Source organism: Rattus rattus, chromosome 5 (assembly GCF_011064425.1).
Source record: "Rattus rattus isolate New Zealand chromosome 5, Rrattus_CSIRO_v1, whole genome shotgun sequence".
Taxonomy (NCBI): Eukaryota; Metazoa; Chordata; class Mammalia; order Rodentia; family Muridae; genus Rattus; species Rattus rattus.
The window spans coordinates 63,144,625-63,160,676 of NC_046158.1; the positions used below are offsets into that span (position 1 = coordinate 63,144,625).

Sequence of the window (16,052 nt, forward strand, 5' to 3'; positions counted from 1 at the left end):
AGTAGGGAGAGAGTGGGCAGCCTTGTTTAGTCCCTGATTTTAGTGGGATTGCTTCAAGTTTCTCTCCATTTAGTTTAATGTTAGCGACTGGTTTGCTGTATATGGCTTTTACTATGTTTAGGTATGGGCCTTGAATTCCTGGTCTTTCCAGGACTTTTATCATGAAGGAGTTTTGAATTCTGTCAAATGCTTTCTCAGCATCTAATGAAATGATCATGTGGTTTTTATCTTTCAGTTAGTTTACATAGTGGATTACGTTGATGGTTTTCCATATATTAAACCATCCCTGCATACCTGAGATGAAGCCTTCTTGATCATGATGGATGATCATTTTGATGTGTTCTTGGATTCGGTTCGCAAGAATTTTATTGAGTATTTTTGCATCGATATTCATAAGGGAATTTGGTCTGAAGTTCTCTTTCTTTGTTGGGTCTTTGTGTGATTTAGGTATAAGAGTTATTGAGGTTTCATAGAAGGAATTTGGTAGCACTCCATCTATTTCAATTTTGTGGAATAGTTTGGATAGTGTTGCTATGAGATCTTCTATGAATGTCTGATAGAATTCTGCACTGAACCCATCTGGACCTGGGCTCTTTTTGGTTAGGAGGCTTTTAATGATTGCTTCTATTTCTTTAGGAGTTGTGGGGTTGTTTAAATGGTTTATCTGTTTCTGATGTAACTTCCTTACTTGGTATTTGTCTAGGAACTTCTCCATTTCCTCCAGATTTTCAAGATTTTTGAATATAGACTTTCGTAGTAGGATTTGATGATTTTTTTAATTTCCTCCAGCTCTGTTGTTATGTCTCCCATTTCATTTCTGATTTTGTTAGTTTGGACCCACTCTCTGTGTTCTTTCATTAGTGTGGCTAAGATTTTATCTATCTTGTTGATTTTCTCCAAGAACCAGCTTTTGGTTCTGTTGAATCTTTGTATAGTCCTTTCTGTTTCTACTTGGTTGATTTCAGCTCTGTGTTTGATTATTTCCTGCCTTCTCCTCCTCTTGGGTGTTTTTGCTTCTTTTTGCTCTAGAGCTTTTAGGTGTGCTGTCAAGCTGCTGATATGCTGATATGCTCTCTCCTGTTTCTTTCTGCAGGCACTCAGAGATATTAGTTTTCCTCTTTGCAGAGCTTTTATTGTGTCCCGTAAGTTTGGGTATGTTGTACCTTCATTTTTATTAAATTTTAAGAAGTCTTTAATTTCTTTCTTTATTTCTTCCTTGACCAGGTTAAGATTTAGTAGAGCATTGTTCAACTTCCACGTCTATGTGGGTGTTCTTTCCTTATTGTTATTGAAGATCAGCTTTATCCTGTGGTGGTCTGATAGGATGCATTGGAATATTTCTATCTTTCTGTATCTGTTGAGGCCTGTTTTGTATCCAATTATATGGTCAATTTTGGAGAAAGTACCCTGAATGTTCTATAAATATCTGTTAAGTCTATTTGGTTCATAACTTCTATTAGGATGTCTATGTCTCTGTTTAATTTCTGTTTCCATGATCTGTCCATTGATGAGAGTGTTGAAATCTCCTACCATTATTGTGTGAGGTGCAATGTGTGCTTTGAGCTTTAGTAAGGTTTCTTTTATGTATGTAGGTGCTCTTGTATTTAGAGCATAGATATTTAGGATTGAGAGTTCATCTTGATGGATTTTTCCTTTGATGAATATGAAATGTCCTTCCTTATCTTTTTTGATGACTTTTAGTTGAAAGTCGATTTTATTCGATATTGGAATATCTACTCCACCTTGCTTCTTCAGATCATTTGCTTGGAAAGTTGTTTTTCTCATCTTTTACTCTGAGGTAGTATCTGTCTTTGTCCCTGAGGTGTGTTTCCTGTAGGCAGCAAAATGCTGGGTCCTCATTAGGTATCCAATTTGTTAATCTTTGCCTTTTTATCAGGGAATTGAGTCCATTGATGTTGAGAGATATTAAGGAATAGTGATGGTTGCTTCGTGTTATCTTCATATTTGGAGGTGAGATTATGTTTGTATGCTTGTCTTCTCTTTGTTTTGTTGCAAAACAATTAGTTTCTTGCTTTTTCTAGGGTGTAGCTTGCCTCCTTGTGTTGGGCTTTACCACTTTTTATCCTTTGTAGGGCTGGATTTGTAGAAAAATATTTTGTAAATTTGGTTTTGTCATGGAATATCTTGGTTTCTCCATCTATGTTAATTGAGAGTTTTGCAGGATACAGTAACCTGGGATCTCATTTGTGTTCTCTTAGGGTCTGTATGACATCTGTCCAGGGTCTTCTTGCTTTCATAGTCTCTGGTGAGAAGTCTGGTGTGATTCTGATAGGTCTGCCTCTATAAGTTACTTGACTTTTTTCCCTTACTGATTTTAGTATTCTTTCTTTGTTTTGTGTATTTGGTGTTTTGACTATTATGTGACGGGAGGTGTTTCTTTTCTGGTCCAATCTATTTGCAGTTCTGTAGGCTTCTTGTATGCTTATGGGTATCTCTTTCTTTAGGTTAGGGAAGTTTTCTTCTATGATTTTGTTGAAGATATTTACTGGTCCTTTGAGCTGGGAGTCTTCACTCTCTTCTATATCTATTATCCTTAGGTTTGATCTTCTCATTGGATTTCCTGTATGTTTTGGGCTAGTAGCTTTTTCTTTTTTTCATTATCTTTGACAGTTGTGTCGATAATTTCTATGGAATCGTCTGCTCCTGACATTCTCTCTTCTATTTCTTGTATTCTGTTGGTGATGCTCACATCTGTGACTCCTGATCTCTTCCCTAGGCTTTCCATCTCCAGGGTTGTCTCTCTTTATGCTTTCTTTATTGTTCCTATTTCCGTTTTTAACTCCTGGATGGTTTTGTTTATTTCCGTCTCCTGTTTTGTTGTTGTTGTTTTTTTTTTTCCAGTAGTTCCTTAAGGGGTTTTTGTGTTTCCTTTTTAAGGGCTTCTAATTGTTTACTTATGTTGTCCTGTATTTCCTTAAGAGAATTATTTATGACCTTCTTAAAGTCCTCCATCATCATGATCAAATGTGATTTTGAATCTAGATCTTGCTTTTCTGGTGTGTTTGGATATTCAGTGTTTGGTTTGGTGGGAGAATTGGGCTTCGATGATGCTATGTAGTCTTGGTTTCTGTTGCTTAGGTTCCTGTGCTTTCCTCTAGCTATCAGGTTGTCTCTGGTGTTACCTTGTTTTGCTATTTCTAACAGTGGCTTGATCGTCCTATTGGCCTGTGTGTCAGGAGTGCTGTAGACCTGTTTTCCTGTTTTCTTTCAGCCAGTTATGGGAACAGAGTGTTTTGCTCCCAGGCTTGTAGTTGTTCCTGTCCACTGGCTTTGAGCTGTCCCTCTGGGTGGGAATCAAAAGGGCCTGCCCCTCCTTCTCCTGTGTCCTTGTGCGCAGGGGCCCCAGATGGTGGTAGGAGTTTTCCTTTAGAGTCAGAAATGAGGGCAGAGAGTAATCTCCTTTGGTTTCCCAGGCATGTCTGCCCCTCTGAAGGTCTAGCTCTCCGTCCCACAGGAATTGGTTCCAGGGAGCTATTTGACTAGGTCATTCAGATCCGAGCATGGTCTGGACCGCAGGGCTCCTGCAGCTTGACTGCCCCTATCTTCCTGTGCCCAGGTGCACTATACAGTTTCCTCTTGGGCCAGGGATGTGGGCAAAGGTGGACAGAAGTGGCAGTTTCTCCTGCCCTGCAGTCTCAGGATTGCCCGAACTTCTGGGAGATCAGCTCTCTCTCCCACAGGGTTGGGGAGCAGGGAGTTTTGGGCAGGGATCAGTAGGATTCAAGATCCAGCTAGAAACTGGAAGTGTCAGGTCCCCAGATGTCTGTTTTCTTTTTTTTTTTCCTTTTTTTTTCTTTTTCTCCATCTTTATTAACTTGGGTATTTCTTATTTACATTTCGATTGTTATTCCCTTTACCAGTTTCCTAATGAGTGACATAGTCAATTAGGATCTGAATGGGAAGGGATGTGGAAAAGAACTTCTAGGAGTTAGGAGAGGGGGACACTTTAGACTAAGAATGAAAGACTGGATCTAATTTTAGTAATATCTAGCACATATAATACAAACATTTCTTCTACCTAAATTCAAGGGCCAATCAGCAAGAAGACAGCTCTAATGCCATAGGTGGTCACCGTAAACATAAATTTTAAATATTTAGCAAGCAAAATAAAAAAGGCAATCAGGAATGAAGACTTTAATCGTTAGACAGAAACATAATATTTAGAATGTGCTATGATTTACAAATAAATGTTATATACATTCTCATACACATCAAGTAAAGAAACTTACATGCTTGATACATTTTCTTCAGAATAATTGGTTGAAATGACAGGATGACATTTTAAATTCTTCCAAATATCACAAAATTAGAGATATACTTATGTGATTGTTGATAATTTAGAAACAATTATACTATTTTTAAAAAAAAGAAACTAAAAACTACCAATGATATGTAGAGTTAGATTTTTTGTTTTGATAAACAAACAAACAAAAAAATGGTTGTCTCCTAACTTAACAGCTCTGACTAAAACATTCTCTCACACTGAAAAGGCCATGTGTTGGCCCAAAGCTGGTGGCTTAACAACTGAAGGCAATGATTTCCTCCATCTCTGAGTCTGTCAGTAACAGCTTCATTTCTTGTTAATTTTTCTCTTGTCAGAGCCAACAATTTATGATCAGGTACAATAATGTAAACTAAGTAATCCAGACAGTAGGGGAACTGAACTAAGTATCATCTAGGTCATGCCAAGCACATTTTTCAAATCCCTTTTATGTTTGTTTCTTCTAACGAGAGAGAAACCCAATATTTTAGAAATACAACATGAATACATCTATTCACTATACATAAGCCATTGTTCAAAAAAAAAAACCCATTTTAAAGCTGACAAAAATGATGGCCTTTTCATCCTTCACTACATCGATTTTTCTAATGTGTAATTTCCCAGTACATGTGTGTGACATGGCAATATAAAGACTGCAGAGAAAAAATATATATACCATTCAATGATGTTAGGTGCTTAAAATATTTACATTTTATATAGTCACTTACTTTATAATTTAAACATCTTTATTTTTATTAACTAATACTGATTTTTACATATTATGGGTCAATATTGTGAAAAAATTATTGTTAAAATTGTGGTTTCATTATCATTTTTTTAAATACATCTCTTGTATTCCCTATTCTTATTCTCTAGTAGCTTTGCCAAGATTTACTAGTCTATTAAATGGGCATCTCATTCTACTGTGCCCAATTCCATTTAAGAGATTAAAAAATGTTAGCTGTGTTTGTGAAAATGGTTTCTTTTTGTTGCTTTTTTTGTGTTTGTTTTGTTTTTTTTTGATTTTTTTTGTTTTTTTTTTTTTTTTTACCAAAAAGCAAGTCTTCATTTGCCTTGGCTTCTTGAAAGGAATAATCAGGAGGAGTGGATGGCACCAATATTGGACCAGCCATCCTTTATGGGCTTGTAAGTGATGGGGAACTTGCCCAAGTAGTGCCCAATCTTCTCTGGTTTGATCTCTACCTGGTTGAAGGTCTTGCCATTGTAAACATCCACCATGCTGCCAACCATCTCAGGCAGAACAATCATGTCCCTCAGATGGGTCTTCACCCATCTGGCTACTCATGGGTGGCACCTCCTTCTTGGCCTTTCTCAAGGACTTGAATAGGGACTGCTGCTTCCACTGCAGGCCACGATTCAGGGTGCCACCTCTGGTGGGCACTGTACAATTGCATTAGCTGCTCATGTACAATTACTCATCCAGCAGTTGGTCAAAGTGCATATCACGGTTGGTGAACTTGTGTAAGGGGTGCTTCTTCTTCTGCTCCATTTCAGCCATCTTGCTGACTGCTCAGAAAAGTGAAAATGGATTATTTCAACGAAGTCTAGCATCAACAAAATACAGTCTGTTGTCATGAACTATACTTTTTCTAGACCTTAGTTGATCAGTATTACTATACATTTTAGGAGGTTATTTTTTTTTAAAGAACAAAAGTATAATTTCAAGATTCTAACTTTGGTATGATAACATGAGATAGTATTTGTGCTAATATACATTTTATGATAAATATATCTATTTTCCAGTTTATTTGTCTACCTATGGACCATATATTATCTATAAAAATAAATTTACCATAAATCTATCATAATTTATCCTGAAGTAGTATTTTTTACCAGATTAATTTTAAGGCCAATATTATAATACTAATGTTATCATGTTTTTATTGTTTTATTTGAAAATTTTATGCATGAATATAATCTATCTTTTTCCATTAATTAATTTATTTATTCACTTTACATCCCATTCGCTGCCCCACCTTCTCCTCCCAGTCTTCCACTCGCATAGCCCCTGCCCTAATCTCTAATCCCCTGTCCTCTGAGAAGGGGGTAGCTACTCACTTGGTACCATCCAAGCCTGGCACATCAAATATTCAGGACAGAGGACATCCTCTCCCACTCGTGCTATATAAGGCAGCCTAGTTAGGTGAGTAGGATCCACAGGCAGGGAGCAGAGTCAGGAACTGCCCTTCTCCAGTTGTTGGGGTACCTGCCTGAAGACCAAGCTGCATATCTGCTTCAAACATGCATGGGTGGAGGGTAGGTCCAGTCCATGTATGCTCTTTGGGTGGTGGTTCAATCTCTAGGATCCCCCCAAAGATTCAGGTTAGTTGACTCATTGTGGCGTCCCTATCCTCTCCGGGTCCCTCAATCCTTCCTTAAAATCTTCCACAAGACTTTCAGAGTTCTCTCTAATGTATGGTTGTGGGTCTCTGCATCTGTTTTGGTCAGCTGCTGGGTGGAGCTACTCAGAGGACAGCTATGCTAGACTCCTGCGTGCAAGTATAACAGAATGTCATTAATGGTGTCAGGGATTGGTTCTTGACCATGAGAATGATCTCAAGGGAGGTGATGGTTGGTTGGACATTCCCTCAGTCTCTGTTCAATCTTTGTTCCTGCACTTCTTGTAAATTTTGGGTCAAAAGTTTTGTGGGTGGGTTGATATCCATATACCTGCACTGGGAGTCCTGCCTAGCCATAGGAGATGGCCACTTCAGGCTCTATATCCTCCACTGCTAGGAGTCTCAGCTAGAATAATTTTCATAAACCGTTGGAGACTCCCCCATGCCAGAACTTCACGAAACTGAAAACCTTCATTAAGCCAAAGGACATTGTCAACAGAACAAAATGACAACCTACAGAATCTTCACCAATGCTACATCTGACAGAGGGCCAATATCCAAAATATATAAAGAACAGAAGAAACTAGACATTAACCAACCAAATAATCTAAAAGCCATATACACTCAATCTAATAGAAGAGAAAGTGGGAAAGAGCCTTGAACCCATTGGTACAGGGAGAAATTTCCTAAACAGAACTTCAATGGGTCATGCTCTAAGATCAAGAATCGATAAACGGGACCTCATGAAACTGGAAAACGTCTGTAAGGCAAAGGACATAGTCAATAAGACAAATTAGCAACCTACTTATTGTGATAAAATCTTCACTAACCCCATATCTGATTGAGGGTTAATATCCAAAATATATAAGGAACTCAAGAAGCTAACCATCAAAAATAACAAACAATTCAATCAAAAAATGGGGTATAGAATCAAACTGAGAATTCACAACAGAGGAATCTCAAATAGCTGAGAAGGATGTAAAGAGATGTTCAACGTCCTTAGTGATCTGAAAAATGCAAATCAAAACTACCCCGAGGTTCCACCTTATATCAGTCAGAATGGCTAAGATCAAAACCTCAGGTAACAACACATGTTGATGAGGATGTGGAGAAAGAGGAATACTCCTTCATTTCTGGTGGGAGTGCAAACAGGTACAACCACTCTGGAAATCCATTTGGAGGTTAATCAGAAAATCAGAAATAGACCTATTTAAAGTCCCAGAAATACCATTTTGGGGATTATACCCAAAATATGCCCCACCATGCCACAGGGTCACGTGTTCCCCTATGTTAATATCAGCCTTGTTTGTGATAGCCAGAACCTGGATACAACTCTGATGTCCGATGACAGAAGAATGGATACAGAAAATGTGGTTCATTTACACAATGAAATAGTACTCCGCTATTAAGAATGAGGACATCCAGAGTTTTATAGCCAAACAGATGGAACTAGAAAATATCCTCCTGAGAGAGATACTCAGACCCAAAAGGACATGCATGGTGTATTCTCACTAAGTGGATATTAGCCAAAAACAAACAAACAAACAAACAAACAAAAAACCCAAAAAAACTCCCCAAAAAAACAAAACCAAAAGCAAACAAACAAAAAACCAGAAAAACTTTAGAGAATACTCAAGGTACAGTCCACAGAACTCAAAATGGCCAACAGGCTGAAGGGCTGAAGTGAGGACACCTCAGTCTCCTTGAGAGAGAGAAAAAAGCAACCACAAGGGTGGAAGGAGGGAAAGACAGAGGATGGAATGGGAATGGGAGTGCAGGGAGAGGGGACATGTTCTGGTATTGGATGGGGGAAAAGGACTGAAGCCCTGAGGATCAGCAGAAAGAATCCCAATAGGCAACCTCAGGAGGAAGGAAGTTGGGAGGACCCTCCAGAATGTACCAGAGACCTGGGAAGAGAGAGACTCTCAAGACTCAAAGGAGGGACCTTAGATGAAATGCTCTACAGTGGGGAGAGGGAACTATTGAGCCCACCTCAGCAAGATGAGCCCATCTAGCAGAAAGATGGGGCATCAAGTGAGGGGTGGGGTTGCTATCCCACAGTCAAAACTCTGACCCATAATTCTTCCTGTCTGAAAGAAATGCAGGGATAAAAATGGAGAAGATACTGAGGAAAAAAGGTCCAGAGACAGGCGCAAAGTGGGATCCAATTCAAGGGGAGGCCCAATGACCTAACACCATTACTGAGGTTATGGCGCGCTCACAAAAAGGAATCTATCATGACTGCTTTCCGAAAGACCCAGTAAGTAGCTGAAAGAATCAGATGCACATATTTGCATACAAGTAATGAACAGAAGCGTCTGACCCCCTCTGGTTGAATTAGGGGACAGCTGGAGGAAGCTGAGTAGGAGGGCAAACCTGTAGGAGGACCATCAGTCTCTATTAACCTGGATCCCGAGATCTCTCAGAAACTGGATCACCAACCAGGCAGCATACACCAGCTGAGATGATGCCCCCAACACATATACAGCAGAGGCCTCCAAGGTCTGGGTTCAGTCAGAGAAGATGCAACTATCTCTCAAGAGACTGGAGGCCCCAGGAAGTTTAGAGGTCTGGTGGGGTGAGGGGTAGGGACATCATTGTGGAGACTGGGAGGGGGGCCAGTTGGAGGTGTGGGATGTGGAACAGTCAGAGGGTGTACCAGAAGGGGAATAAAATCTGGAGTGTAAAATAAATAAAATATTTTAAAAATGGGATACAGAGCTAAACAGATAATTCTTGACAAAGAAATTTCTAATGGCTGAGAAGCAGTTAAAGAAACATTCATCGTATAACAGTAAATATTAAGAGTATGTGTGTATGTATTTTAACATACATTCAATTGGAATTTAAATGGCAAATCTTTGCTTATTTTTTCATAGAATTCAATGTGTATTTAATGCAACTAACATTAACATTCCATCACAACTTTGAATTAATATTGGAGGAAGCAATTATTTAACATACAAACTGATTTTGGATATACTGTGCAATTTAAATATATTAGTAAATGATACATTACTGACAGGAAAGCATATTGCAATGTGTTGTCAATTTAGCTGAACACTGGTCATATATTTGTTCAAAATTATTTTGGGTGTTTTATTGTGATGTTTTGTATAGTATGTACCATATTTAAAAATGATTATTTGAAATGATTTACCTGCAAAATGCAATTTTTACTCATCTAATAAATTGAAAACATAAAAGAAAAGTTCAACAGGGATGCAGAAGCCAGTTTACAGTTGCCAATTTTACTATTTCTACTGGGTCTATGTTTTCACAGCATACTTCTTCTACTTTCTGATCATATTCTGATATCTGTTTCAGAAAAAAAATTAATATCTAGAGACTTCAGATTTCACTGCTGCTTATGTAAAGTCTGGTACTGAGTGTACTGCTATGGCTTCCAGAAAGAGTTCCCTCTAATTACACTTGTTTGAGATCTTCTGCAGATTCTCCTTTCCAAAGAGTTTAACCTCTGCCCCCTGTCATAAACAGTTTCTTCCATACCCAAGGATAGACGGCTCATGAGAAATGAGTTTTTCATTTCTGTGACCATTTGTGTGTGTGTATAAGTTTTTATTTTTAATTTAATTTAATTTTTTACTTATTCACTTTAAATCCCACTTATTGAAACCCTCCCAGTAGTTCCCCACAATCCTCCCCTTATCCCCTTCATTTCTGAGCAGATGAGGTCCCCCCTTGGCCTTCCCTCAATCCTGGTACTTCAAGTCTCTGCAAGACTAGGCATTTCCTCTCCCATTGAGGCCAGACAGGGCAGCCCAGTTAGAACTTATCCCATGTACAAGCATCAGGTTTTGGGATAGCTCCCATTCTAGCAGTTCAGGGATCCAGAGTCCTAAGTCCAACCAGTGCAAGGCTTCTGCATCATTTCTCTGTTCTCCTTCTCTGTCAGTCAGGCAAGAATGGTTAAGGTGACACATGACTGTGAAGGAGAAAACATTACTATGTTACCACTATTCCAGGCGCAATACAGTAAGCATGGAATTACAATTCACTGGATAAGAAAATTAACAAGTCAGTTTCACGTTTTCACCCAGGAAAGCTGTATGCTTTTCATTGATATTTATTTAAGTGTATTACACACTAAGCACCCTGGCATACTTCTAAATATTAGCTGTGTCATATAATCATGTATATATACATATTCATGTGTATTCTCTCCACATTTTCATACAAATTATTTATTTAATATTCTTTAGCATATTTTATTACTGGAAGTAATCATTTATAAACAGAAGTCTAATATAGTTATATTTATAGGACATGGAAGAATGGCTACTTAATTATTGAATGAATTTAACTATTCTCTTAGAGTTCAACTCATTCATTTATGTTTAATTCAACAAACGTTGATAAATGCTTATTACATTTTTTAAAAAGAAATGTTCAACATCCTTAGTCACCAGGAAAATACAAATCAAAAGGGCTTTGAGATTCTGCCTTATCCTCGTCAGAGTGGATAAAATAAAAAGTATAAGCGGCAGCACATGCTGGCAAGGATTGGAAGCAAGAGGAACAATCCTCCATTGTGGGAGTGCACATCCACTCTGGAAATCAATCTGGCCTTTTCTCAGATATTTGGGACTAGATCTACCTAAAGACCAGCTGTACAACTCCAGGGCTTATACGCAAAAGATGTCTACCAAATCACAAGGCACTCACTCTTCTATGTTCATAGTTACTATATTCATGATAGCCATAAACTGTAAACAAGTCAGATGTCTCTAAACCAAAGAATGGATAAAGAAACCATTTCTTTTTTTTTTACACAATGAAATACTGCTCGACTATTAAAAACAAAAACATCATGAAATGCAGGACAACGGATGGAACTAGAAAACATCCTGAATGAGGTAACCCAGATCCAAAAGGTCATGCATGGTATGTATTAGCAATAAAGTACAGGATACCCATGCTACAAATCACAAACCCAAAGAAACTAAATAACAAGGAGGCTACAAGGGAGGATACTTGAATCTCATCCAGAAGGGGAAATAAAATAGTCATCAGAGCCAGATGGAGGGAGGGTATTGGGTGGAAGAAAGGGAAATGATGTGGTGGATCAATCTTGGGGGAGGCCAGGGAGATAGGGCTATGAGAGTGAATGGAAATTGGCAGTTGGGAGCTGGGTGTGGCATGGGTTGACCTCTAGGGCATCTATCTTGATTACACATCTTACCTTCATGCTAGAGAACATGTGGGAAGAAGAGGCAGAAAGAGTGCCCCTGGAAGATGGGGAAGGGGGCTCTGGATAAGACTTGGTTATTGCATATCTAAATCAGCAGCAGGTGTGGTAATTATACAAGATCTCTACAGAATTGAAATTTTTGTTTAATTCTTTAATTTTACCTAAACTATCATAGACTAAGAACATGGTCATCGAAACCACTGTATTTCCCTAACTCCAGTTTCATCACTTCATGAAGTGGAGCTATAGGCAGAGGAGGTAGCTTGATGCTACAGTTCTAACACATGTATGCAGCTCAGATTTCAGTCTTTATCACAACCAATCAATTAACGATTGCTGGTAGACTTTTAGGTGTTCATATCTTTCTCTAGTATGAGAATTTGGACTGGATTCCATTGGCTATCTTCCATTCTAAGGATGAATGAACATTCATTAAGTTGATGAACCTGTGATGCATAATTAATGTTTCCAAACTCTTAATCCTCCCTTTGTATTTCCCAGTTTCCCAAGGGAGCCTTCCTGTTGAAGTACAGATGCTTTGAGCTGCAGCAGAATTATATACAAAACATTATTGTAGCACATTGAAGTATCACCATTTATTAATATAGAATTACTAAAATATGTTAGATTTCTGCTTTCCAGATGTGCTAGTATGTGTCTGAGAGACAGCACTATTAATATTTTTTCCAGACTATTTGGTGACAATCAACGTTGTCTCCAATAAGATGGGTAAAATCTTCCTCCAACAATATTGCCTTACCTAGTTCTCATTTTGTTACAGATGAGAACATCCTGGATGATGAGTCCAGGAATGGGTTACAAAGAGGTGATGATGGATGTGCAATGTATAATAAGACTTTGTGTGTTTTAAGTGGATTTCTTGAGTTTGGGGAACAGTGGCTAGAATAAGGAAGAATTTACAGAGAGCAAAATTCTATGCTAGAATAAAGTCTGAAGCATAGGCTTCTGGAAGGCAGAGTGCTGTAAATGTGGCTATGTGACATGATTTTGGAAAACAGTGACTATTCTCTACTATTTGTAAGCTACAAGCTCCTTTCTTCTGAAGGAATTAACTTCTTGTCCTTAAATTGTTATCAGATAATGAGAACATATTTCACTTTTGCCAAGAAGCTCTCACCAGCACAATAAGCTCAAACAACTGCCTCTGACATCATACCTTATCTGGCTAGTATAAACTACCTAGTTTATTTTGTCTTTAACTTTTTGGCAGAAGCATTAAAGATGATTCAAATGCCATATTCCTCATAATATTTTTCTCATTTTTGGAGAAAATAACTTATATTTTGTGAATTGATAAACATTGTCATTCTTTTAAAATATTTATCATTAGTTTTCCTGTTTTGCATTTGTTGTATTTATCTAGGAGGATAAAATAAAGTATGTTTCTTGTATTTTCCATCAATCCTAACCACAGATTTAAATATTCTCACATAAGTTCAGATAGATCAAGTACAAGGCAAGTGCAATTGAATCTCTCTTTTATATATCCATACAGAGCCATTTCATTCAGTTTTGGTTTATTGCCACTAAGGAAGCAATATCATCAGTGGTTTTAGAGAAGACCAATGATTATGAATTTTGCAACCTATTATGGGGAATATAATTAATATATTTATTACTTTAATTATTATTGTAAGAATGTCCAAAAGGTGAAAGACCTGAGTCCTTTTAAACATACAGAATTTATTGAACTATTAATTATGCAAACTCATAGTATCAATAAAATATGAATTTAGCCTTCATTACAGTGATAAAAAAACTGATGTATATAGAGATCAAAAGATTTAATTGACAGAGCTGGTAGGATTGAGATCAAAACCATGATGATTGAATTTATGTCTATAATTGTCTTATATGTATGGATTTATGAAAATACTTCAATCTACAATTGCAGCCTAAAAATTAAAAAGAAAATTCACCTTCATTTTATTATCACACATTGGTGGTGTGATTATGGATAGTCATAAATACAGATAGGCAACTTATAAACCAAAAATACAATATGTAATTATTGCATACTAAACACAGTTTATATGATGAAAAGTAGTAAAGGACATGGTGCCAAGTTTAAATGTTGTAAGATTTGCTATTTAGATTTGAGCAATCCAGTGTCTTATTGTCTAAACACCCACTCTCCTCAAGCCTTGGGAATTGTCACAGAACAAAAGAAAGAGACTGCAGGACCCAGAGGTGGAGGATTTCTATAGTGAAACACTATTTTTGGCTATGACAAGACTGATGCACACATGGATTCACAGTGCTTGTGACTGTGCATACAAGACTTGCACAACATTAAGCCAGAGAAAATGCCAGCATAGAAGGGGAAATTGGTCATGAAGTCTCACTCCCAAATCAGGAGCTGTTAGCAATTAATGGCTGCCGGGGGCAAGAAGTGTAAGTTTTCATTCGGAATGCAGCTCCTCAGAGACTAGCCATACTCCAGTAGAGGGTCATACACTGCACATAGAACATCACTAAGCAAATTCACTGATTTAAAAGAAGTGAATGTGAACCTTGGAGGGAAAAATAAAACAGGAAATATAGAAGGAACGGGAGGAGAGATAATGGGGGAGGGGAATTTATTGAAACACATTACATGAAGGTATAGAATTCACGAACATTAAGTTTTTAATGCTAAAAGGTAAAGTGGGGAGATATCAGGTAACTTGATGAAGATTACATAGCTCACCGTCACAGAATTGAATGCTACTTGTTTATAACCTAAGTGTTTGTGATGGGAAGTATGGTCCTTGGATCAGTTTATGTACCATTAATTTTGACAAGCTTGTTGATTTGCTAGTGCTTTAATTTTATTATCTGTAAAATGAGGTAATTTCCACCTCTCACAGTTGCTAATGAAACTTGATGAGATTTAGATTGCAAACATTCTAGAAAATTTTTCCAAGTTTGAGATAAGTTCAGTAAGGATTTTACACTTTTGATATCCTAACAATTTCCTTCTGCTACTTTTTTTTTAACCTTTAGATAATCGTATTTTAATCCTTTTAATTATTGAGGTTTCTTTCCAATCAGTTTTTTGAAAGCCGCTTTCACATCTTTGTTCCTCAAACTGTAGATCAAGGGGTTCAGCATAGGAATGATAATTGTGTAGAACACAGAGGCCCACTTGTCTTGGTCCAGGGAGTAGCTGGATGTTGGCCTCAGGTACATGAACATGACTGTACCATAAAAAAGGGTGACACCAGTAAGATGAGACCCACAGGTAGAAAAAGCCTTTAGGCGGCCTTCAGCTGATCGCATTCTGATGATGGCAATAAGAATAAAGGCATAGGAGATGAAGATGATAAGGATGGTGCTGAATTCAATGAACCCACACAAGCTAAAGAGCAGTATCTCACTAATGTAGGTATCTGAGCAAGAGAGAGCCAAGAGTGGTGGAATTTCACAGAAGAAATGGTTGATGACATTGGAAGCACAGTAACTGAGGCTGAAAGTGAGGGATGTGTGGGCCACTAAACTCACCAGGCCAGCCAAGTAAGAGCCCAGCATTAGGACCAAGCAGACTCTTTTGGACATGAGAGTGCTATAGTGGAGAGGTCTGCAGATGGCCACAAAGCGGTCATAGGCCATGGCAGCTAGGACATAGCATTCAGCATCCACAAAACCAACGAAGAAAGCAAATTGGGTAGCACAGCTGGAAAAAGAGATAACTTTGTGCTTTGTTAGGCAATCAGCCAGCATCCTGGGAGCAATGGCTGATGAGTAGCCCAGGTCAACAAAGGAGAGGTTGCAGAGGAAAAAGTACATGGGAGTGTGAAGCTGACTGTCCGTTATGATCAGGATGATCATGCCAACATTCCCTATCACATTGACCAGGTAGACAATGAGGAAGACCACGAAAAAGATGATCTGCAGCTGAGGGTCTTGAGTGATGCCCATAAAGATAAATTCAGTCACTACTGAGTGATTTTCTTTATGCATTGTTCTAAGCAGCGTGTGTGTGTGTGTGTGTGTGTGTGTGTGTGTGTGTGTGTGTGTGTGCGCGTGTGCGTGTGCGTGTGTGTGTGTGTGTGTGTGTGTGTGTGTGTGTGTGAACACGTGTGCGTGGTTAGTTAATGAGTTCCTATCACTGGAATTACCCAAAATAAGCAATTATGTGCTTAGGATATTATAGACTATTTATTATAATAAAAAAAGGCTTTCTTTGGAAGATACT

General features: G+C 38.1%; 1 protein-coding gene and 1 pseudogene across 1 annotated transcript; both read right to left on the reverse strand.

Annotated features, from left to right (window-relative positions):
- Nucleotides 1-5,377: 5,377 nt before the first annotated feature.
- On the reverse strand, nucleotides 5,378-5,801 carry LOC116900257 (annotated as a pseudogene).
- Nucleotides 5,802-14,884: 9,083 nt separating this feature from the next.
- Nucleotides 14,885-15,817, reverse strand: LOC116900258 (olfactory receptor 1019). The gene has a single exon (XM_032902009.1). The coding sequence runs from the start codon at nucleotides 15,815-15,817 to the stop codon at nucleotides 14,885-14,887; it is 933 nt and encodes a 310-aa protein (XP_032757900.1).
- Nucleotides 15,818-16,052: the final 235 nt, after the last annotated feature.

Bases quoted from the DNA above. Each gene is read 5' to 3' on its own strand.
- LOC116900258 (XM_032902009.1), bottom strand. From the start codon at position 15,817: ATGCATAAAGAAAATCACTCAGTAGTGACTGAATTTATCTTTATGGGC.